Below are 23944 nucleotides of genomic sequence, written 5' to 3'. Positions count from 1 at the left end.
TCTCGTAAATATATATATATATATATATATATATATATATATATATATATATATTAGTTGTGTCATGTGTGTGTATCTCCATGATTCATACATATGTGAAAATAGTGCCATCGTTTTTCAGTGCCTTCTGTATTCGAGTCTCTAGGTTCAAACATGACGATGAGAATGTGATTTGACATTAATGATTTTAACTACCTAATTAAATATTATATATGGGCTGCATATTATTTTTAAATTACGTTATTAAATATTATATATTGGGATACGGACCAAAAGCTGTCCGGTTTATTCAACATTGGCAAGGTAAATTCAGCAAATATAAATGCTTTTGTATGAACTTACACTAAATATTTTTTTAAGAAAACTTGTATTTCAAATTTTGTGAAGCTAATAAGAAATATATGAAAAGATGTTCCAAACAATTATTTTTGGAACGTCTTTTTACATAAAAAGGAATATAAAATTATTATTTTTTTCATCCTTGGAGAATTGGAATAAAATTCATCCATATATATTCCTTTTGTCAATATATGATCTGAAATTAATATATATAATTAAAAAAACAAGGGGTGTGGGGCCTATAGGATTGGCAAATTGTACCGTGGGGGGTTGCTTCAAGCGATGGACAAGACCTAAGATTGGGAAGAATGAGATGTGGCATTAAGGTGTTGTAGTTGTCTCATTAACCAACAACACTGTCTACAAGTGAGAGAGATGTGATGGCCTCTTGGCTCCACTTTATTTACTTATTTACTTATTTATTTATTTATTATTATTATCGTTATTGTCATTATATATTATTGAATTGTGAATGACATTTTTATACCTTTCATTTTTTATTCGGAATATGTTGAGAGTGAAATAGGACTCAACACCAAAGAATGTACTGTGACACCCACCAATGTTGTTGTCCGAACACAAACCGACTATATATATATGTATAGGATCCAAGTACCCAATCATATATATATATATATATATATGTATAATTCAAAATTTCAATATTTTATGTTTTGATTTAATTACAATGATTACGGAACTGTACCGGATCTAGTCGTATGAAACTTAAAAAAAACTAATGAAATCTTGAAAAAATTTCGGAATATTAATTAAAATCGGGTTCAAAGATGACCATTGAGAGAACTATGTTGATATAATATACTGATGATTTAAAATTTCTAAAATACCATGTCTGTATCATTTATATGTCATATCTAAATAAATATGAGATTGCGACAAGAACTTTGGCTCTTGTTTATATATATACATACACACATATATATAGGCCTATTAATTTAGATATATGTATATATATATATGAAATAGACGTATCATATAAAGCATATTCGTTGAGTTGAATATACAAGAGGTTCAATAAGTAAATGGAGAAATGAAATTTACCAAAAATGGACAATATATAAAACTAAGCAATATGAATTCGCTTAAAGTGTAACGAGTTAGTTAAAAATGAAGGAACAAATATCTATAAATAAGAATACCGACTATATCTATATATATATGTGCAAATATTGCATGATGAATTAAATACAATTTTGAAACATTTCAAGGATGAAACTATATGTGTGCATGCATAGATCTGTAAGTAGGAGTAGATAGTTTAGGTTTTGTAAAAAGATGGTTTTTCAATTTAGAAATGTTAAAATATTTCAGTTACTTTTAGAGTGAATTCGAGTACAATTATTCTTCAGTTGAATTGTCATCTTTGATTTTCTTTTTGTTTGATGCAGTAAACATGCATGCATATATATATATATATATATGTGTGTGTGTGTGTGTGTATAGAGAGAGAGAGATATGTGTGTGTATAGAGAGAGAGAGAGAGGGGGGAGGGGGTGTGGGAAGGAGTAATGGTGCGGTGTGGTTAGACGCAAGAAAAGGCCCATTTCTTTGAAAAGAGAGTGATAAATGCGAAGGGACAGAAGGGCACAGGACTTTTCTGGCAATCGCAGAAAAGACGGTCTGATGTGAGATGTGAGGAAATCATTTTGTAATCGATTGCTTTATGATTGATCTTTTTTTATTTATTTTTATTTTTTTATTTTTTTATTTCTCCTCCCACACACACACACACATAAAGACAATTACAATAAATTCACACACATATATATAATAATATATGTGTAAAATGAATTTCAAAAGCTGTAAAAGTAAATATTTTCATAAAGTGCTTTTTCCAAAGCCATTTCTCTCTCTATCTATCCGCTTTTGAAAGTCTGGATTTTTATTTATTTATCTCGTCTGACATATAATAAGAAACTACAATAAATAAATAAAAAAATAAAGTCAGAGAAACAAAGCTACTTACTACTATAAAGCTGCATATCATGAGGGTATTATGACCATATGATATTTGCATGCATGCATGCAATGCATCGTCCTTTTATACACGACAGTAACCATGTAGTAACTTTTGCTGACTCTCTTCGTTCAAACCTATATACATCTCATTCATTTCATAAATCTTTATTTGGATTTAGAAAGCACACACATATATATATATATATAATATAGGTTTCGAGATATATGTTTATATTTGACAGTGACACACTAATTAACCCTGCTTTATTAATTCCAATAATGCATATAATCCATCATCTAAAACAGAATTCTTTACGGCCATGACAAATTCCTTGTCCGAAAATGGAGCATGCCCTTATTCCGATATATATACATATATATATATATATATATGATGTATTTCCTTTTCTTATATGTGTCCACATGGTTAATTATCTATAGGTTCCATGTTATTATTCACGGGAAGAGAAATGATAAATTCCAAGGATTTTATGATATATCATCATTGAATTGTGTTATGAAACCCAAGACAGAATTTACTAACCAACATTGTTTTTTAATTTCAGCTATTTATAGATTTGTACAAATACGACTATAGTTTCAAATAAATATTCAACAACTGATCCGAGAATGAGTAAAAAAATATAATAAATTGGACAAAATGTAAAATTTTCTGACTTTCCTTTAATATTTAATTTGATTGTTTGGGGATTATGATTTTCCCTATGAAATATTTTGCAAAGTAAAAGAGATGTTTCTGTAATGGGCCAAACCCAATGCCAATAACCTATTGAGCTAAGCCCAACAAAGAATCAAAACATTATGATTATGGGAGTATTTATTTATTTTATGAAGTAAAAACCATTATTAAACGAATAATAATAATAATAATAGTGTTTGTTCAAAATATCAAATACAGTTTCTGACCATCGTGAATCATATCTACATCACTAATCTTACCTTCATCTTCCGACAACAAGAACAAGTCAGAGGAATCTGAATCTGAAATCTCCAGTTGCTCCGCCGCCGTTTTTATCAGTTCCTCCATGGTTTCCGGCACCCACAGCACCACCCCTCTCCTCTTTCTCTTTCTCTTCTCTTCCTCCCTTGGATCGTACGGATACACCGTGCATTTCTTCCTCTGCACCTTTTCTGCAACAAGTGACACTTGCTTGTATTACAAGGCATTTAAATCTGGTTATTACAAATCAGTTCCCACAAGCCAGGAGTGAGAATTACCTTTCACTTTCAGTTCTTTGGAGCTGGTCGAAAATGCAGAAATCTGACAAGCTTTAGCGTCCTCGAGTAGTTTTATCAAGTTCTTGTTCCCACAAGCCATGGCTTCATCCAGAGGAGTGTTCCCCCATCTTTTCATCAATCGTTCAACGGACGGTAAAATAAATAATCAGTTAAGGTAACGAAGAATACAATGTTTGGCATCGAAAATGTTGTTTTTCCGATAGTAGTATACCTGTCCTTTGCAAGAACAAAACCACCGGCCTGGACCAACTGCTTCGCCATAAGATACAATCCTTCGGAAGCAGCGACATGGAGTGGCGTCCTGTGATCGTAGTCTTTGGAATTCGGATCTATTCCGTTCTCCAGAAGTCTTCTGAGAAAATCGCTGTCGCCCTTTGCAACCACCGTGCAAAGGAACGTTCCCGCGTTCTCTATATCCAACGAGGCTCCCTCTTTCACTAGTAAACATGCCACTCGATCATTCCCGTTCTTTATTGCTTCTAATAACGGCGTGTTTCCCAGTTTATCTGCATTAAAACATTCCCGGTCCATCAGATTTTTTTGCAGAGCTGTCAACGTTGTAGAAATATCCATTCCGTGTTCGGTTACCTTTGAAGTTGACATCTACTCCTTCTTGAATGAGATAGAGCGTAACATCTTCATATCCTCTAGAGGCAGCGAGATGCTGTTTAGAAAAGAGTACATCAGTTAACACATTTCGGCGAGCCATTTCATAGTTCGGGATTCTTTTTCAGAGTGTTAATTGACTAACAGAAGAATCAGTTATCGACAAAAGAGATCGAGAAGCTTGAGCTTACCAAAGGTGATCTTCCATCATAATCGGTCTTATTCGGGTCAGCCCCGGCTCGGATCAGACTTTTAAGCTGGTAGAGATCTCCATAGTAGGCCGCACTATTCACCTTCAACGCCAGTTCTGCCTCTTGCTTGCCGATGTGATATGTAATATCGGACTCCAGTTGCTTAATCCGGACGTTTGATTCTTTTCCCTGTAATATTTTCAGACAGGGCATGTGAGAAAAAGCTTCACTTGGATTCTTCATAAAGACAAAAAAAAAAAAAAAAAAAAAAACCTTGATAGCCAAATTGACAGAAATCTGTAAATGCAAGAACTTCTGGTTCATATTTATACCGGAATCAGGGAGGTGAGGTTTACCTCGAGGAGATTGTTGAGGATTTTTCGTCCATCGTGAAAATATATCTCGAGAATATTCATAAAAGATTGCTTATCAAGTCTTAGAAGCCGGCATAGTTCAGAAACCCGAACTGTGTAAGGTTGAGGAATGTTACACAGGATCGAGATTTCCCCGAAGGAACTATCTGGCTGTAAAAGTGCAACTATCTCTTCGTTTACAAAATTTTGTTTCACTAGATGAGTGTTTCAGACAAGACAAATCATTTGTTAAGGAGACTAGTAACATGACCAAAGGAACTTACCAGTACACCATGACAAACGAAATATAATTGATCCACAACGCTCCCTTGCTCCAATATAACCTCTCCCGGGAGGAAAAACTCTTCATGTAGTCTTATGACCTGTAACAAGAGAGTGTCTCTGCGTTATATGTGAAAAGAATTACATATACTCGGTTACCTGAAAATTTAATATACATCTTCAGAGAAAAAGCTTACGATTTGATTTATGAATTCCGATGAACACCCGTCGAAGAGGGGGATCTTTTCGATATATGGCATGTATAAAGTTTGAGCGATCTGATGTAAAGATGTTAAAATAAATCATCAGGCTTCATTTTTCTTCTCCATCCATAAATCCAATTCAAAAAATTGTGATGAAGAATGAAAATCTGCACCTTAGCACGAATAGATATCGGTATATCCTGAAGAGCAGCTTCCTCAGTGTAGCTACTCTCGTACTGCAAGCGGAAATGGCCAGTGATTTGATTCCGGATTCCTCTCCCAAGTTTATTTCTGTTCATGTACTTCATGATATCGGCCATCTTATCCCGGAACCTTTCTGTTTTCGACCCTTTAACGATTAAAGCTGTCATGTTACCTATCAAATAAGCACCTAGAATCATGTCGAATGAAATGTAGACCATCACGAATATCATTTCCCGCACATTCACAGCATGTATATCTCCATAACCTGCAGCAGTAACAATATCGACATTAAAAAACATAGATACTCAAGCATCTGGCAGCCGCTTTACACCGATATCACATCAATCAACGGACAAATCACCAAGCTCCGATATCAGTGAACTTACCGACAGTTGCCATAGTGGCGATTGCAAAATACATGGAAGTTGTATATCGTGTCCAGATATCGATATCTCTGAAACTAGAATAACCATAATCCCCCATCTTCAAGCTTCCAATCCACGTGTACCCTTCTTGAGAAGCAGGCAGAGTCGTGGCCAAGAAATAGAAGATGCAGGCGGCGGTGTGAGTGCAATAGAGCTCGACGAATATAAGTTTGACAATCCTAGTGAACAGATAATTGATCCGTATATCCTTTTCCATTTGCTGGAAGAAGTCGACGAGTTTGTTCACCCGATATAATCTGATCCACAACAGGTATCTCACTTCTTCTCTTTCACCTACAGCCTTTGCAAAGTGGAAACAAATGACACGGCTTTGTAAAAGAGATGCAACCGCGCGATTATGAAGGAGGTACCAAAATGAGACGGAAAGAAACTTACTTTGTAGATGTTATCCCATGGCATGCAAGCGAGTAAATCAATGACAAAACTCGATTTCAGGTACCTGAAAGGTAACAGCCATTAGACCTTTACTCAAGATTCCACTAATATTCCATTACGAAGCTCTCGAGCTGCAATGAATTTCTTGTGACAAAGGGCTTTTAACAAATAAGACAAATTTCAGAGGAAGGGAAAAGGCAGAGACGAACCTTATAGCAATAGAACTGCGCCTATACACCATTCTATACGTGCGACTGTCTCTATAGGCCACGAAGAATGTCAAGACAATGTCTACTAGAAAGGCCACTTGCCCAACAATGTCCAGAACAAAGAGGTTCTCTGGTAACCCTCTGAAGAAGCCAAACTCAAACGGAGTGAAGAAAGAAGAGTAAAGTGCCCATACCAGTATGAACATCGTCCATGCCTTGTACCACCTGCAAGAACAACGACATGAGATTCCGACAGGATCTTGTCCAGAGCCAAAAGATTTTCTCAAGATTTTAGAACTCAAAATGACTGTACTTCTCTCGACTAGGAAATCAAGACAAAGCGGTTCTAACCGTCCGATCAAGAAAGCCGACGTGTATGAGTTGCAACCGTTAGATTTCCATGCAACATTAATTAAAAATGACACAACGGATGACCTGTACGTTGCAACCTCTGCCACGTGTCACGAAATGGCGGGAAATCCACGTCGTCCCTCTCAAAATGACAGAAACTCGGTTGAAAGGAAATGGACGGACGACCGAGAAAGAGGCGAAATCGGAAGACTAAACCACAGTCAAACCCCTGAGCTTATACTTTAATTACATTTTGACCCCATATCTTTATAATCTAACATATTCACGTAAAAGACCCAAACTGCAAGTGCAAGTTACGTTGATATATTTTAGGGGATATATTTAGGAACGATAAGACTAAACGGGGCGGAAATGCAAATATTTGAAATTCTAGAAAGGAGAGAAATGGAACTGCAGATTTGAAATTCGAATTACCGGTTATCGGGATGGACGATGGAGCCTCGGGAGATGTCTCTGATGCCATCGAAGACGGTTTTCCGGCCGTTTCCGGCGAAATCTAACCCCAAGAAATTGGAGAGGAGGTTGAATCTGCTGCCACGCGACGCAACAATCCCATCCCTCAGATCCTCCACCTCGTATTCCTCCGAGTCCTCGCTCCGGCGATAATCGTCGTTTCCCATATACTCCGATTCCGACGACTCCGAGCAAAACGGTTTTCCGGTAACCGAAGATCGAAGAAGACACCACTTTGGGGTACCAATTATCAAAAAAAAAAGATCGAAGAAGGCAATCTCTCTCTCTCCCTCGGTCTCTGTGCGTCTGTGAGTTTGAAATTATTTGAGAGCAAACAGAAACTGAGTTTCCCGATGAGCCTCCTCGATTGAGTTGAAAGGGGGGGGGGATTTATAGGTCTTGTGCGATGGAGACAAAATGCATTTTCGGTATTTATATATATTTATATACGCACACCATCTTATAATAATAACATATCAAAATTTCTGTAGTGATGATAATGAAGAGATTAGTGGTTTTGATTAGGTCGGGATTATTGATTAATGCAAAAGAAAAAAAGGATAATGGGGGAATTGATTTAATCGAACGTGGGTTAACCGAATTTAACTTTGGCTGTTTTATTCAACTTTTTTTTTCCTTTTTTAGTCACTATATTAGTCAGCATGTCAATGGGGAAAAAACCCGTTGGCACAATTAAAGAGTTTAATTAATAAGCTTACGTCAGTGGCCCAATTGCAATTTCTTGTAATTTACGTGGTCCGAATTCGTCTCCTTTTGGCATGCGCCATTCGCACACGTGCATTTGTTTAATGGTTCTTTTTAATACTTTCTATTATATATTTTTTTTATTGCGTTTTATAATTATTAAGAGTTCAAGAAATTTCTCCCTCCATTACCCTTGACCGTCAAGTTTTGCGGGCGGGCGGGCGTAAATGTGTTTGGGCCACGTTTTGGGTTTGCAGAGTTTACGATGGGCCTTTTTAATGGGCCTATCTGGGCTTCCAACCCTTTCATATATATATATATATATATATATATATATATATATATATATATGCAATTGGATTTAAAAAAATGAAAAATAATTTGTTTTTTAATTTGGTTGAACATGTGTATATGCATTGCTTCTTGTCCAAGTAAATTACCACATAGGAAGAGTAGTTTCTGACCAGTCGATATATTAATAATGCTCATAAATCATAATCAATCAAAGTAACCGAGCCATTAACAGACTAATATTTATTTATTTATTTGGATAATCAGGTATCTTATATCGATGCCATACTAATTTCGGGAATAGAAACAAGTCATGTAATTAAAATTATATTTTCCTTCCCAATTTGAGATTCGAACTCGGGATAAAATAAATATTTTGTGTTACCGTTTTACCGGTTAAATCATCAAAGGATGAATAATATTTATTTTATTGGTATACCTAATTAAATATGTGAATACACTAAATGTTGGTGTGTGTATATATATATATATATATATATTTATTGAATAGGACCCCTCAGAGTTATCAAACGGCTCTGGACAAACTTCGTGAATATAATACAAAAGGGATTCATGGAAGAAAGAAAAATATCGAGAATCTTTCTTTCAAACTAAAAAAAAAAGAAAAAAAAAAAGAGGGACACAAAGACGAGACAAGGAACAATGAAACTGATATCAGTTCTGGAATTTGTAATGTTTGCCCATCATCATCATCATCATCATCATCATCTTCATGGTTTCCAGAGAATGGTAGTCTCTGCAATCATGGAGGTGACAATGTAAGGATCCATGTTGGAAGCCGGCCTCCGGTCCTCGAAATACCCTTTCCCTTCCTTCTCCGTGTCCCGACCCACCCTTATCGACGCTCCTCTATTCGCTACGCCCTGCCAAAACCCGTCGGAAATACTCGTCAAATTCTAAGTCAGGTTCATTGATCTGTAACGCAAATACTTAAAAGGGTTTCAGATTTCGGAATTTCTTTTTTGGTACCCATAAGAAGGTGTTGATATCAGCAGTCTCGTGCTTTCCGGTGAGACGTCGTTCATTGCCCTCTCCGTAAGCCGAGATGTGTTCCTTGTGACGCAACCCGAGCTTCTCTATCGCTTTCTTTATAATCTCCATCCCTCCTTCGTTTCTCATTGATTTCGTACTGCAAAAAAACCCCTCTCAAAACCAGCTATAACCACACAGCTAAACCATAAAATAGAGTTTCGGGTTCCAAAAACAGTGATTCAATCCAGTTTTAGGACAACATTGTTGTGAAGTACCTGTAGTTGGTGTGTGCCCCGGCACCGTTCCAATCACCCTGAAGACAGAAAAGGAAACAACAATGTTAAATGAACCGACCAGAAGATGGATTGGTCATAGGATTCCTTATTTCCTCATCGAATCTAAGAAGAAACAAGGAAGTGAAATTCGGAAGTCCGACCTTAATCGGCTTGGGGTCGAAAGACAGAATAACTCCAGCAATCTCTGTGATCCTCTGTTCAGATCAAACAGAAACACTTCAACCAAATGTTGACGATATGGCGAAGATGTGTACAGAAACACGTAATGCTTCAAACTCGATAAAAGGACGAAGCTTTTATCGAATTTGAATCCGAAACTCGACAGAATTGATACATGAAAGCCACATCGGAGTTTATATATACCTCGAGGATGTAACGGGAAACCCAGAGCTGATCTCCGGCTGAGATGCCAACAACAGGGCCGACTTGGTACTCCCACTGCAATGATTTCAAATCGCAAGTTATCGATTTTGGGTCATCGTTCTCTGTTAATCCATGTTTCGATCGACTGAGTTACCTGTCCGGGCATGACTTCGCCATTGATGCCACTGACGCTGATGCCGGCGTAAAGACAGGCCTTGTAGTGAGAATCTACAATGTCTCTTCCAAAGGCTTTGTCCGCACCGACTCCACAGTAGTATGGGCCCTGCGACGCAGAATGACGAACAATAATCAGAAAGTTTCTCACAGAGTCACAGACTCTAGAAATTAGGGGGGAAATCCAAACTTTACTACCGAATTCTCACGGAAAGAAGCAATGGAATCTAGGGTTTCTGATTCTGTGTTTAACTAATTGGCATATTCAACAGAAATATCCCTGCATCTATGCAAAATTTCGTTTTCTCCACAAAATCAAATTCTGGGTCTCTTAAAATTTACAGGGAAAATCCAAACTTTCTCAGGAAAAGAGGCAACGGAATCTAGGGTTTCTGATTCTGGGTCATCAAAAACAGACACATCCCAACAGCTCTGGAAATTTTCATTTTTTCCACAAAATCAAATTCTGGGTTTTTTAAATTACGGGGGAAAATCCAAACTTTACTACCGAATTCTCAGGAAAAGAAGCAACGGAATCTAGGGTTTCTGATTCTGGGTTTAACTAACTATCTCTATATCTCCGGAAATTTTCATTTTTCCCCCACAAAATCAAATTCTGGGATTCGGATTTTGGATTGAATCAGCGGTTCCTTAACGAAATGATACGCAAAAGATTCGCCGGAAATTTTACCTGAGGACCAGGGAAGCCACCGACGGGCCAACCAACCGGCCACTTAATGTCCTTCTGCAACAACGTGTACTCTTGTTCGATTCCATACCTGATATTTCCCCCCAAATCAAAGGAAAAAAACCCTAATTTGAGATTCAGAAAACACAATCATGGATCAAAGTAAGAGATCAATAATAATATATACATATAAACGAAGAACAGAGAATAATTTTACAAACCAAGGCTCTTCCGCGACGACATCAGAGTGGCTGAAGATTTTCGCCGCCGCGTGTCTGTTGTTTGTCGGGATCGGCTCTCCGGCCGGCGTGTACGCATCACACATCACCTACCATCGACATTTCCAGTCAATAAACGATAACAAAATACGATAACTTTTTAAAAAAAACATTTTTATTGTAAAGATCCATGCTTTCTACGAATCTAGTAAATGAACGATTTAAAAAATGATAAATTTTTTAAAAAAAAAAGACTCTTTATTGTAAAGATCAATGCTTTCTAACATAAATAGAAGCAGATACTACAAAAGCATCATTTACAGGGGAATTTTTTTATATTTTTCGGATTAAAAAGTTGAAAAAAATATATATCGGAAGCAAAGAAGCGTTTGATCTTACAAGGATGTTGTTGCCTCTCCTGAAGGGGTCTCTGAAAATAGCTTGAGGACTACGAAAAACAAAGAACAAAACCCATGATGATTAGCTAAATAAATCTAACAAATAAACCCAAAATTAAAAAAAAAAAAAAGAATAAAATCTAGACAACGTACTAGAGGATGACTTCACTGTCGTTGCCGGGAGCTTGGCCGGTACTCGAACCGTCGTAGTTCCATTTCGGCAGCTCCGACGGGTCCGTCACCGGTCCCGGCAAAGTCTGCACGTCCATGGTTAAACACGTCATCCCTAATCATATTTCACGTTATCTAACGCTAATAGGAACTGAAAGGACAGAGAAAATCGTATTTACCCTTGCTTTACTCCTCATGTCCAGTCCTGATCCACCGATCCTGTTCAATAAAAATCATGGGTATTGTTCCAAAATCTTTGTATATATTTTCAAAATGATTTCTCAATGAAAAGGTCTCATCTTCTTTTTTTACACTGTTCAAGTTCTTGAATCCATGAAAAAAAAATGGGATCCTCAAACGCAAACGCAAACGCAAACGCAAACGCATATTTCGAAATCGGAAGATAATAAAGCACATGAATCGTATGCAAAAGAGGGGGGTTCTGACCATATGTACTCGGCGATCACCTTCTCCGTGGAGTCGGAGAGGTTGAGATTGATCAAATCAGAAAGGAGAGACATTTTCGTGATAAATCTGAAACTTCAGAGGAAAAAAACTTGAGATTCTGAATCTGAAGTCTGAGTTGAATGACTCGGTTTCTCTTCGGAAGGGTGTTTATATAGAGAGAGAGAGAGGGAGAGGGAGGATTTTGGGCTAAAAATGGAGGAATCGGGAATATCGGGGTATATTATAAGTGCGAAGTATGAGGAGATTCTGATGGATTCTCGCGTTTTAAGATTCTATCTTTGCTTCGGTTCTAACGGGATCTGTTCCTTTTTTTTTTTCACTTTCTTCTTTGCATTTTCGTCATTAGATTTCGGTTGATCTTCTAATGTTTTCAAAAACTCATTCAAATTTTATATTTATTTTTGGTTCAATGATTTAGTGTTGGATTTTTATCAAGTATAAAAAAAACTATTTCCATTCAATTTTTCATTTTTAAAATTCGGTTATATTAATTTTAAATTAAATTTGTTTTACTGCATATATATACATTTTGATAAATAAAAAAAATCGGATGACCTAGTTGGCGAGGTAGACTTAAATTCGTCACCTAACCCTTCTCGGGGGCGATTTCTTACCAAACGACTCCGAATACGAGAGGAGACACATTCCATATGAAACCAAACCTATCATAAAAACTCCATGTAGATTGTTTCAAAGTTATATGGAAACTTTGGTCTATATCAAGCCTATATATACATATATATATATGTATATCAAGTAATAAGAGGTCAAAAGGAATCTATTGGATATATATGGACCGTATAAGGTAAACTTAAAATCCGATTAGAATTTATATTCTAAATCATATACATATAACAATATATGAAGCTTAGGAAAATCCCAAGGGGATGATTTCGTTTCCACAAAAAAGTCATTAGTGATAATGCAGTTTTTATACACAAAAGCAAAGTTAAACATGTGTGAAACCCTACCTCTCAAAAGCCCCAACAAGTCAAATTAACTTTATATATATATATATATATATATATAGATACGTAGGTAAGGTTCATTGTACGGCCCGTGTTTTTGGAAATGAATGATATTCCCCAAAGTTAGGGGTTACAACATGAGGTGGAGTGGGTGAGACGTCAGCATCATCTACCTATATCTTTGCTCCTCTTTTATAGATTCTCGTCTAAGGAATCTTATAATAAAAAAGATTAAATGTCTCTAATTCCATCCAACATTTTTTTTTATCTTATGGTTATATTTATACCATACTTTTTTTTAACAAATACAAACATCAATTTCCCAATAGAATGAATATTATTGGGACAGCTAATTGTTATCATTAATAATTTGATTTCATATTACATGTCTTGAGTGTTTTTATCCCAACCATAAATGTTATCTCATATTATATGTATTTTTGAACCGATAAATATATAATTTCATTCCAAACCAACCGCGGACTATAGACATGAGATGTTCTCGGTGGAATATGAGAAAATATTTTACCCGGTCATTTCTACATATAATTCCATGGAAAATTTGATTTTTTTTTTTGAAAATTTATAACATTTTTTTAATTTAATATAAGTATTAAATGAAATATAATTGGACGAACATATCGGATTACACACCGACGAATTTGTCCCCGGATACTTAATGGTGACCATTGGAAGCGCACATTACACCCTTTCAAACAGATCATGTGACTATGATGTTTTTATTTTTTATTTTTTTTTTGCAGAGGAAACTAAAATTTATTTGTGACGATTAAAGGGTGGATATTTCAAATTTTAATTATGTTTCGGTTTGGTTTTGCAAATAATTTCAATCTTATATTTTAAAAAAAATATATTTATTCTATTTTTATATATCAAATTTTACTTAAAAAATTTATAAAAATAGTTATCTTAAAATACATTTCAGTTTTTATTTTCTATTATATTATATTTAAATAAGATTGTAATATATCAAATTTTAAATAATTAATTTAAAATATAATTATCTATTTAGCTTTTATATATCTTAAGTGGTGAAATATTATTATAATAAATTTGGCCACGATGACTAATTGTCATAGTATTCAAAATAAGAAAAGAGAAATGTGAAATATAATTAAAATAAATTTGGTCATGATGTCTAAATTGCAAGTGGTGTAGTCAAATATCATCAATTTTAAATTCCGAGCACAATCAAATAAAATTATATTTATAATATTTTTTCAGGATCCGACAAAATCCAAGGGCCTCGGAGGCTCGGAGTGATGATTGCATTATAGTGTAATATTTGTCGAATTTTATTATTAGAAAACAATAAAAAGGTAGATGCATCATCATTATGATGTAATTTAAGATTAATTTAAACAGGTATTAATATCTAAAAAGCAAATCAATAATACATATATATATATATATTTTATTGGTTGAATTTCCGTCTTCTTATAAATTTATTGGTTCATCCTTAACAAATATTAGTTATGGAAATTAAAATTTTAAAAATATTGTATTATTTTTATCTGTCTTCTCCGTTATCACGTTATGCGATAAACAAAGTCATGATAATGTGATTTTTTTTTTCTCGTATTATTCGATTTTTGTCGTCTTAACTTTTGAAAGTGGTACGAACTTTTTTTCTTTTTCTTTTATGAAAATTGCAAGTGGTGCATACAAGTTGGGCGAACGTTCTACATATAATAATGTCAAATGCATAATAGGTCGATGACTGCAAGCTAAATCTAATATATATATATGTATATATGTATATATATGTTAGGTGAGTATAATTAATATAAATTTATTTATTTCAAATAATTCCGTAAAAATAATATTAATTTTATGCATGATTTTACATACAAGTTGGTCGAAGGTGTTATAAATAAAATCTCCTTTATTTTTTTTATCTTACATGCGTAATATATATATATATATATGTTTATTTTTCTATGTAGGTGGGTGAAAGACCAATGAAGATTATCAAATATATATATATATATATATATATATATATATATATATATATATATATAAGATTTTTGTGGGGGAGGTGAAGAGAATTGCAGAGACTGCACCAAGTGGAGCTACTGATATTGAAACTCCCTTCGTTGCCAACGCTTTATCCACTCTTCCCAATACCGCCATTGCCGCGAATGCTCCTGTTCCCATCATTTCACCAAAAACCCTCATCAGATTACTCTCTATCTACATATACATACATATATATATATATATATGATAGTTTTGTGATACGGAAGTATCCCAAGCTTGGACATTTATATGATCAAACCCGATAAGCATTGAAGTTATCGGTCTTTCCTCGGTCAAATGTCCCCCCGTGACTTTGTGCTATTTTGTTTCCTTTTTCTTTATTATAATTTAATTTGTTCATATGCTCTTGTCTTCATTGGTTATTCCTTCTTCTCTCATTGCATAAGATTGTCCAACTTGTTTTATAATAATAATAATAATAATAATTTCATTTGGCTTCTATCTAACTATGGCTTCGTTGAAATGATGCCTTGTTCCTAACTTCCAACTTGTGCGTTTTGACAAATCATTTTATAGTATTGTAAGCGAATAGTCCGCATTCAACATTATATGATTTCTTTATTGTTAAGATTTTATTAATAAAACCACAATATCACACATCAACCAATGTATCCATATTCAATCTTCTAATGTATTCTTATAAACGACGCTGAAATAACGTAAACGCGGTCAAACAGAAGACATAGATCAATAGGGTATTGGACTAAACATAATTTATTTTCTCAATCCAAAATTTCATCTACATTCATTATTATCATTATTATTAAAAACGGCCCATTATTTTGATTTGAAGTTTGGATCAACTATGCAATCGCTATGATGTTTCGTACAGTAATCGAATAGTCCAACGAACCACAATATTTTTTCGTGCGAAAATAAACTAATGCATCATCCAGTCCATCTAATATAAAGTAAATTATTAAAAATATTTATTATATTATGTGTATTTGCTAAAACAATATTATCTAATGTGATGGTACGGCATTATTTGAGGGCAAAATGACAAGAAATATTTTATTCGAGCAAAACGTTTGATTTCAAGTTAATCTTAAAATCGTTCATATTGCAGGAAGGGCGGTCCAATTCGTGTTATAATTAATAATAACAATAATTTCATTGGCTCTAGGGTTTTGAAATGATGCCATATATCTGTTACGAGGATTATGTATACATAACATGAAAAAATTGATTATCTTAAGCAACGACAATTCTAAGTGTTTTTATAATGAAAAAAAAAATCAAAATTGGGCTTGAAGTGTTATTTTTAGTGGAAAATATTAATCGGGCCTTTTATTGGACTTAAAGGGTGTATTTAAATGGAAAATATTAATTGGGCCTTTTATTGGGCTTTAAAGGGTGTATTTAAATGGAAATATTAATTGGGCCTTTTGTTGGGCTTGAAGGAGTGTATTTTTAATAGAAAATATTAATTGGGCCTTTTTATTGGGCTTGAAGGAGTATTATTTTAATGGAAAATATTAATTGGGCCTTTTTATTGGGCTTGAAAGAGTATTATTTTAATGGAAAATATTAATTGGGCCTTTTTATTGGGCTTGAAAATAAGAGGCTTTTCTTTAATTAAAATGGGACTGGGCCATAGTGAATTCAGTTGGGTAAGAACCCACTATGCCTATTTTTGCATATTGGGGGATCCGAATATAAAATTAATATTATCACCGACTTTCATCATAATCAATATTTATATAGTATATATATATTACAATCATAATTATTTTAAATTTCGAAATTGAAAATTGACAGGAGCTGACCAAATTGAATAACCACCAAACTAATCTTTGCAACATGGAGCATATAGCATGACATGCATAGATTTTCGGACAAAAGACAACGAGCATTATTGACATATACGGTTGTCTCATTTTCAATATTTTTAATTTCTATGAACTTAAATCTGATTTAATGATTTATTAATGATTTAATCTGATTTTTTCTTTCTTGTTATCAAAACAATATCAGCAATTTTAGATGAAATTAAATATGATTTTCCTTTTATTTTTTCCTAAATAAAGAGACGGTACATTTTTTTTTTCCCTGGAGACATATAATTTAAATATCAAATATAAAATTGGAAAGACTCTCTGTATTTTTTTGTAACTGGCAGAAACCATTATACAAAAAGGAAAAATTCATGAAGTAACTTTGCCCTTTATGCAGTCTCTCTCTCTCTCTCTCTCCCCTCCTTTTTTTCGGCCATTTTCTCTCTCTTTCTCTCTGCACCCAGACACTGTTCTACGCGTAGTAGAAAAGTGCGAAGAATTCCGAGAAATTCTCTGGAAACCCATTTCACCAATTGTTCTGAAGGGTAGTCGAGACAAGACCACAGTTACAGTCCGACAGAGAAGATGAAACTTAGGCCTAAGCTTCGGGCTCCCGGAGCTCTTGCCTCTCTCTTCTTTTTCTGTCTCACGGCGGTGACTTCAGATCTGGAATCCGACCGTCTTGCTCTAATCGCCCTCCGCAACGGCGTCCATGGCCGACCTCTCCTCTGGAACCTTTCAGCACCTCCATGTACTTGGGGCGGGGTTCACTGCGATGCGAATCGGGTCACGGAACTCCGCCTGCCCGGTGTGGGTATGGCCGGTCCGTTACCGATCGCCATTGGCAACCTCACAGAGCTTCGGACCCTCTCCCTTCGTTTGAACAGGCTCACGGGTCCAATCCCGCCGGATTTCGCTAACCTCACCCTTCTCCGGTATTTGTACCTGCAAGGGAATACATTTTCCGGCGAGATTCCGGCGTTCCTCTTCACGCTTCCGAACCTGATCCGGATCAACTTGGCGCAGAACAATTTCTCTGGTCGGATCCCCGACAACGTCAACTCGGCGGCCCGGTTGGCGACTCTTTATTTGGAGCAGAACCAGTTGACGGGTCCGATCCCGGATATTACGATTCCGCTTCAGCAATTCAACGTTTCGTACAATCAACTAAACGGGTCGATACCAGATCGGTTATCGGTTTTGCCCAGAAATGCTTTCGAAGGAAATTCACTCTGCGGGAAGCCCTTAGACCTTTGTGGCGGCAGCAGCAGCGGCGGCGGCAACACCACTTTGCCGCCCGCGGGAAAGAGCGACAAATTATCCGGCGGAGCAATCGCCGGAATAGTGATCGCCTGCGTTTTCGGCCTGTTGTTGATTCTGGTGATTCTGTTCTTGCTATGCAGAAAGAGAAAGAAAGAGGAGAACATCGAGCCTAGAAGGGTGGAAGCTCCTGTCGCCACTTCGACGGCGGCTGTGGCGAAACAGACGGTGGCTGATGCCCCACCGCCGGAAAAGGCCGCGGCGTCGGAGCCGGCGAGCTCCGCGGTGAGTAAGGATTTGGTGTTCTTCGTGAAGTCATACGGGGAATTCGATCTGGATGGATTGTTGAAGGCTTCGGCCGAGGTTTTGGGGAAAGGTACATTAGGGTCATCGTATAAAGCGAGCTTTGATCATGGAATGGTTGTGGCTGTGAAACGATTGAGGGACGTGGTGGTACCAGAGAAGGAATTCAGGGAGAGATTGCAGATGTTAGGGTCGTTTAGCCATGTGAATCTGGTCACATTGCTTGCTTACTATTTCAGCCGCGATGAAAAGCTTCTCGTCTATGAGTACATGCCTAGAGGAAGCTTGTCTGCTCTCTTACATGGTAAGAAGACAGGACAAGTTCTCATTTTTCATCGAACCCGTCACTGCATTTTCGATTTCGGTTATTGGGTTTGCGCTGATACCATCACTGTTTCATTCAATCTTAGTTTCGGATCAGAGAAGCTAATTTTGCATCATTGGTGCTTATCACTTCTCGTGATCTTGTTTCTGATTCTGTGATGATGATCATATCTATATCTAATCCCTATCAGCTTGTGTTCGAGTTCTGTAATGGCTGTATCTGTTCCATATTCATCAGTCACGATAATCTTTGCATAATTTTGCTAAACCGTTTTCGTGTACAGGGAACAAAGGTAGTGGAAGGACCCCTCTGAACTGGGAAACCAGAGCCGGCATAGCCTTAGGAGCAGCCAGAGCGATCAGCTACATCCACTCGCGTGATACAATGACGTCTCACGGGAACATCAAGTCATCTAACGTACTCTTGTCTGAATCCTACGAGGCTAAGGTCTCGGACTACTGTCTCGCCCCTCTCATCAGCCCCGCCTCTGCACCTAACCGTATCGATGGATACCGCGCCCCTGAAGTCACCGATGCTCGCAGAATCTCCCAGAAGGCCGATGTCTACAGCTTTGGTGTCCTCATTCTTGAACTGCTTACAGGTAAAAGACAAGAACTTGCAAATCTTTAACTGCTGTTTAGGTTAGAAACGATCAACATTGCCTTGTAATGAATCGGGTTTTGGTGTAACTCGGCAGGCAAGTCGCCGACGCATCAGCAATTAAACGAAGAAGGCGTAGATTTGCCGAGATGGGTTCAGTCGGTGGCCGAGCAACAATCACAGTCCGATGTGTTTGATCCGGAGCTCACAAGGTACCAATCGGATGGCAACGAGAACATGATCCGGTTATTGAAGATCGGTATCGGCTGCACGGCTCAGTACCCTGACAAACGTCCGTCCATGGCGGAGGTCACTAGACTCATCGAGGAGATTTCACGTTCCAACGGTTCAGCGAGTCCATTATCCGATTGATTCCAGGGTCTAAATTGATCGTTTTCAAACTGTTTGGTCCAAATGTCAATTTCTCAATAGTTTGTTGATTCTTTGGGGGCTCATTTCTCCAAGAGGGTTTGTTTTTTTTTATATATCTATATTTTGCTTGAGAATTTCATAAAATGTTTATAAACTTTTCTTGTATCGATTTTTATAAATACAAGTATCATTGTTTGAGTGTGAATAAACTGTAAAGTGTGTGGCTTTTTCCTTGTTCCTTCCACCTAACCAATTTATAAAAACATTAATATTTTAATCGAATTGGTCAGTCGGTTACAAAAAAAATGACAATTATTTAATATCGGAGTAAATTAAATTAAAACCTCGAAATATATTAAATATTTTCTTAAGATTCCCACGTTTCATAAGAAGTCAACGGCAAAAATCGGGTATGAACACGGCTACACAATAAAACGACAAAAAAGTCTTCTGTCTTCGTGTTTTCAAAGTTTTCTATTATGGACTTATTTTTTTTATAAATAAAATATTAAATAAAATAAATATGTAATTCGACTTTTTGTTTTTTTTGTCAAAACTGTAAATATGTAATTGTAAAATTTGGTTGTTGGATTATACAATTTTTTAGCTCAATCAACAAGATCAATATAGGGTATAATTTCTAGTAATAGTACCTTTGGCTGTTGCCGCGTTATACATCGTATAACCAAAAAAAAAACTTTATGATTTATAAAATTTTCAAAAAATTAAATTGAAGATAATTTTTTTAGGTGAGTGGTCTATTCAAAACCAAAGAGTTCCCTAGTTGAAAGTGGCAAACATGCCCCCACCGTTCCAAAACTGCATTCAATTAATCGCCATTGCATCAGAAATATATATTTATATTAAGGGTATTTATTTTAGTATCAAAATATCGAAATTAATTAATTATAAAAAAACCCATTTGATTAAACAAATTTGGTTCACTGTATTTTTATTTTTATTTTTTTTTTGCCTTTTGCGTGTAAATATAAGTTTAGTTAACACTTGGTTGTTGATTTAGTTTGAAAGTTTAAGCGAAATTGATGGGATTTGTTTTCGTTAACCAAATGTCCATTTCGCTTAATTGGTCATGATGCCCGCAGCGACCATTCGGAATGTTCGGTGAAACCAATTATTTATTCGTTTGACATTATCATTATATATATATATATTTTTTTTTTATAAATGTGTAATTCATATGTTTCATTGACGTTTTTGTGTTGCATTATAATCTACATGTTATGTAAATTTTTTGATCCTTCATTTGCTATTTGTAATTTGTATTTTTCATATAAGGATAAAAAGCTATTATGGTTGTTATGTAATCCTTTATCATACGAAATAATAAATAATTTTTATCATAGACGCTATATTTTTATCATATGCTAATAACTCATATCCATGTGGATTCACATGCACATATGTGTGCGTGCATATATGTAGGCATTTATAGTCGAAAAGGTTGTAGCTTTATTATTATTATTATTTTATTTTATGAGATGCTGACTCTGTCAAATCCTGAAACATATATTTTTTCAGATTTATTTAATAATTTGCAGTTCTTTTTCCTTTGATTTCATTAAATTTAATCCGAGTAAATCGTGGAATTTATTGTTGTGTTGAATATTATGGAAATTTCATTGAACTTAAAAAAAGAAATAGATTTTACAAGCAAACAAACAATAAAACAAATCTCTTTGCAAAATGTTATGCATAAACCGAAGTCGGCAAACATAAATTATACGTGTTGCAATGTTTTTTTTATTTATAAGATTTGTGTTACGATGTTATAAAATCCATTTATCATGGTTGGTTAATAAAGAGATATTCTATAAAATGCGTACTCTCTATGAAATACATAAAAAACACATGTAATAAGGATATATCGTAAAATATTTAATATAATAATAAATATAAAAGATAAATATTATGTGTATATATATATATTGCTTATTAAAGTAATTGGAAATTAATTATTATAATCAAAATGATTTTGTCAAATTAAGAGAGATAAGATATGGTGGCGACCACGGTGTACTGACATGCGAGCCATCAAATCTTTGCTATGAATATTATGTTCGAATACATGTGAATTAAGTAAATAAATGCATACCGGCTCGATTTCTGTTTATTAATTATCATTTAATATAACTAATTTTTTTTGAAACGTATTAGAATTAAATTAATACATGCGATCAAAAAAGGGTATTGAATGGCGTGGTGCAAAAAAAAATATTAATCCATTTAAATAAAAATACACGTATTATATTGAGCAGAACAAACATGGAAACGCGTATTATTATTGAATAAAATCAAGTGGACTATATATTTGTTTTTGTTAATTCCTGTCAACTCCATAAATGTATCAAAGGTTTACGTTTATAAAATTATACTAAACAGTAAATATAAGTATTCCTAATTAATATAAAAAAATATAAAAAATAAAAAGCGACAGACAAGACATAGAACATGGCCACCAGTCCCTCCGGACAGACAGGATCGAACGCGGTTTTGGCCCAATAATGACAACTGTATATCTTCCATTTTTATATCCCAAATGGGGCCCACAAATTCAGGTAAATAAAATATCATTTAAAATATAGAAAATATAATGAGCTAGAGTTTAAATTTTCTCGTACATTTTTAGTTTGAAAAATTCACTTTTAAAGTTGATAAGAAAAAAAGTTTCTAGTTTGAAAAACTAAATTTCAAAATTAACATGAAAAACTTTAATAAATTCAGAAATGCATTATTTCCTCATTAGGATTGAAGTAAAAATCCTTTCCACTTCGGTATAAATTTTGGGTACGGTCCACGAGGAATTGCACCCAAAACTAGGGTTCGTGAAGGGACCATAGTGATTTTGTATCCAAAAGTTTAAGGCCCAAAATAAATTACATCCAAGTATTTGAAATTTTCTGTTTAAATAGTTTGATTCTACGGCCCACATATTATTTAAAGCCCATTTACGGCCCATTAGGCCCATTATCTTTGTGAAGGCTAATGTTTCATCTCGGTCAATGTTCCCAAGGTCGAAATCACAATAATTTTTTGTTTTGTTGCAATACAATGCTAATGAAGAAGCTCTTTAAAAAAATATTTGATCGGATTATATTTATTTTATGTTATGAGAGTGGGACACCAAACTGCCGACCCATTTTCTGTTTAATAATAAATATAATTAAATATTAGAATACCAACGTGATTATTTAAATAAATTAACACACTATAATTCTCTCTGGGTGGATCCCTAGAGCGCTTGAGCACTAACCCGACTAAAAAAATGACGTCATGGATATTGTAAGGATTAGCTCTTTGTGACGTAAGTAATTAGTACCATCACCAATCAGAAAATAATAGGGTTCTTTCCGGTTATTTTATTATTTATTTTTTAAAATACATTTATATAGTTTTGCATATTCATTCGAATTTTTTTTCTATGTCATCAACTTTGGATCCTTCATTTCTTCTGAAAAATAGTTATTCTGATTTAATATCTGATTTTAAACCAAATTTGATTCGGATTAAAAAATAAAGATTTTGAATTTTTTGTGTTTTAATTTATTTTTTATACTTGATTGAGATATAATTTTGATTTTAAAATTATATTTTAATGACCTTTTATTGATAAAAAAAAAATTAGATTACAAATAGAAAATAGGCCCGAGGATAAACACAACTTTTTTTTTCGAAAATCATGTGTGGGGAAACAATGCAGAGACAAATGTCTCTGACTAAAAATTAAATTGAATCATTTATTGCAATGGCAAAATCTTATTAATACTAACTGAAAATCTCATTAGTGGAATCTTTTTGATGCCTTGTTGAGAGAGAGAGAGAGAGAGAGAGAGAGAGAGAGAGAGACAAGTGGATGATGAGGTGGCGTTGTCTGACGAAGAACGCTGCGCATGGTCTGGCTCAGTGACACGTGTACGAAACCCAGAGACCCTCTTCTGTTCCTCATTATCTTGCAGCCATCGTCTTTTTTACCCTTTTTTAAACAAACAAATACAACAATACAAAACTGATATAATCACGTTATTTTCGTTCCCTCAATTATATATTTATTTATATATATGTTTTTACTCTTATAACATGTCATCCGACGTAATATTCCACTCCACGATCATTTTTCAGTTTATATAAATTAGGTTAATAGTATTGTAATGACGTATTTCGATATCATAAAGTTTGGTTTTAGTGCAAATAAATATTATAGACAAAAATAATACTATT

General features: G+C 34.9%; 3 protein-coding genes across 3 annotated transcripts; 1 reads left to right on the top strand and 2 right to left on the bottom strand.

The window, feature by feature from the left end:
- Positions 1-3156: 3156 nt before the first annotated feature.
- LOC104802941 (potassium channel SKOR-like) lies at positions 3157-7672 on the bottom strand. Its single transcript, XM_010526776.2, has 13 exons — positions 7235-7672; positions 6449-6673; positions 6240-6303; positions 5805-6144; positions 5388-5683; positions 5209-5289; positions 5001-5112; positions 4733-4944; positions 4377-4565; positions 4168-4243; positions 3791-4085; positions 3559-3686; positions 3157-3471 (listed from the first exon to the last, which is right to left on the bottom strand). The coding sequence occupies exons 1-13, from the start codon at positions 7438-7440 to the stop codon at positions 3221-3223; spliced, it is 2475 nt and encodes an 824-aa protein (XP_010525078.1). The 5' UTR covers positions 7441-7672; the 3' UTR covers positions 3157-3220.
- Positions 7673-8791: 1119 nt separating this feature from the next.
- LOC104802940 (glutamine synthetase nodule isozyme) lies at positions 8792-12288 on the bottom strand. The gene is made up of 12 exons (XM_010526775.2): positions 12018-12288; positions 11750-11789; positions 11553-11656; positions 11401-11449; positions 11005-11111; positions 10787-10874; positions 10076-10204; positions 9922-9996; positions 9699-9752; positions 9538-9575; positions 9260-9419; positions 8792-9153 (listed from the first exon to the last, which is right to left on the bottom strand). The coding sequence occupies exons 1-12, from the start codon at positions 12089-12091 to the stop codon at positions 9001-9003; spliced, it is 1071 nt and encodes a 356-aa protein (XP_010525077.1). The 5' UTR covers positions 12092-12288; the 3' UTR covers positions 8792-9000.
- A 4935-nt stretch (positions 12289-17223) lies between these two features.
- Positions 17224-19917, top strand: LOC104802939 (probable inactive receptor kinase At5g16590). The gene is made up of 3 exons (XM_010526774.2): positions 17224-18715; positions 19020-19337; positions 19434-19917. The coding sequence occupies exons 1-3, from the start codon at positions 17434-17436 to the stop codon at positions 19706-19708; spliced, it is 1875 nt and encodes a 624-aa protein (XP_010525076.1). The 5' UTR covers positions 17224-17433; the 3' UTR covers positions 19709-19917.
- The last annotated feature ends 4027 nt before the right edge of the window (positions 19918-23944 follow it).

This window comes from Tarenaya hassleriana, unplaced genomic scaffold (assembly GCF_000463585.1).
Source record: "Tarenaya hassleriana unplaced genomic scaffold, ASM46358v1 Cleome8, whole genome shotgun sequence".
Taxonomy (NCBI): domain Eukaryota; kingdom Viridiplantae; phylum Streptophyta; class Magnoliopsida; order Brassicales; family Cleomaceae; genus Tarenaya; species Tarenaya hassleriana.
Note: the sequence above shows the minus strand (reverse complement) of the source record. Positions and strands in the feature narration are given on the sequence as shown.

Bases quoted from the DNA above. Each gene is read 5' to 3' on its own strand.
- LOC104802941 (XM_010526776.2), bottom strand. From the start codon at position 7,440: ATGGGAAACGACGATTATCGCCGGAGCGAGGACTCGGAGGAATACGAG. The intron at 5,290-5,387 runs GTGCAGATTTTC...TCTTTACATCAG, and splicing joins CGATATCTATTCGTGCTAAG to ATCGCTCAAACTTTATACAT. The intron at 4,244-4,376 runs GTAAGCTCAAGC...TTTTCTAAACAG, and splicing joins ATGATGGAAGATCACCTTTG to CATCTCGCTGCCTCTAGAGG.
- LOC104802939 (XM_010526774.2), top strand. From the start codon at position 17,434: ATGAAACTTAGGCCTAAGCTTCGGGCTCCCGGAGCTCTTGCCTCTCTC. The intron at 18,716-19,019 runs GTAAGAAGACAG...TTTCGTGTACAG, and splicing joins CTTGTCTGCTCTCTTACATG to GGAACAAAGGTAGTGGAAGG. The intron at 19,338-19,433 runs GTAAAAGACAAG...GTAACTCGGCAG, and splicing joins CATTCTTGAACTGCTTACAG to GCAAGTCGCCGACGCATCAG.
- LOC104802940 (XM_010526775.2), bottom strand. From the start codon at position 12,091: ATGTCTCTCCTTTCTGATTTGATCAATCTCAACCTCTCCGACTCCACG. The intron at 9,576-9,698 runs GTCGGACTTCCG...TTCTGTCTTCAG, and splicing joins TCGACCCCAAGCCGATTAAG to GGTGATTGGAACGGTGCCGG. The intron at 9,154-9,259 runs GTACCAAAAAAG...GGGTTTTGGCAG, and splicing joins ATATCAACACCTTCTTATGG to GGCGTAGCGAATAGAGGAGC.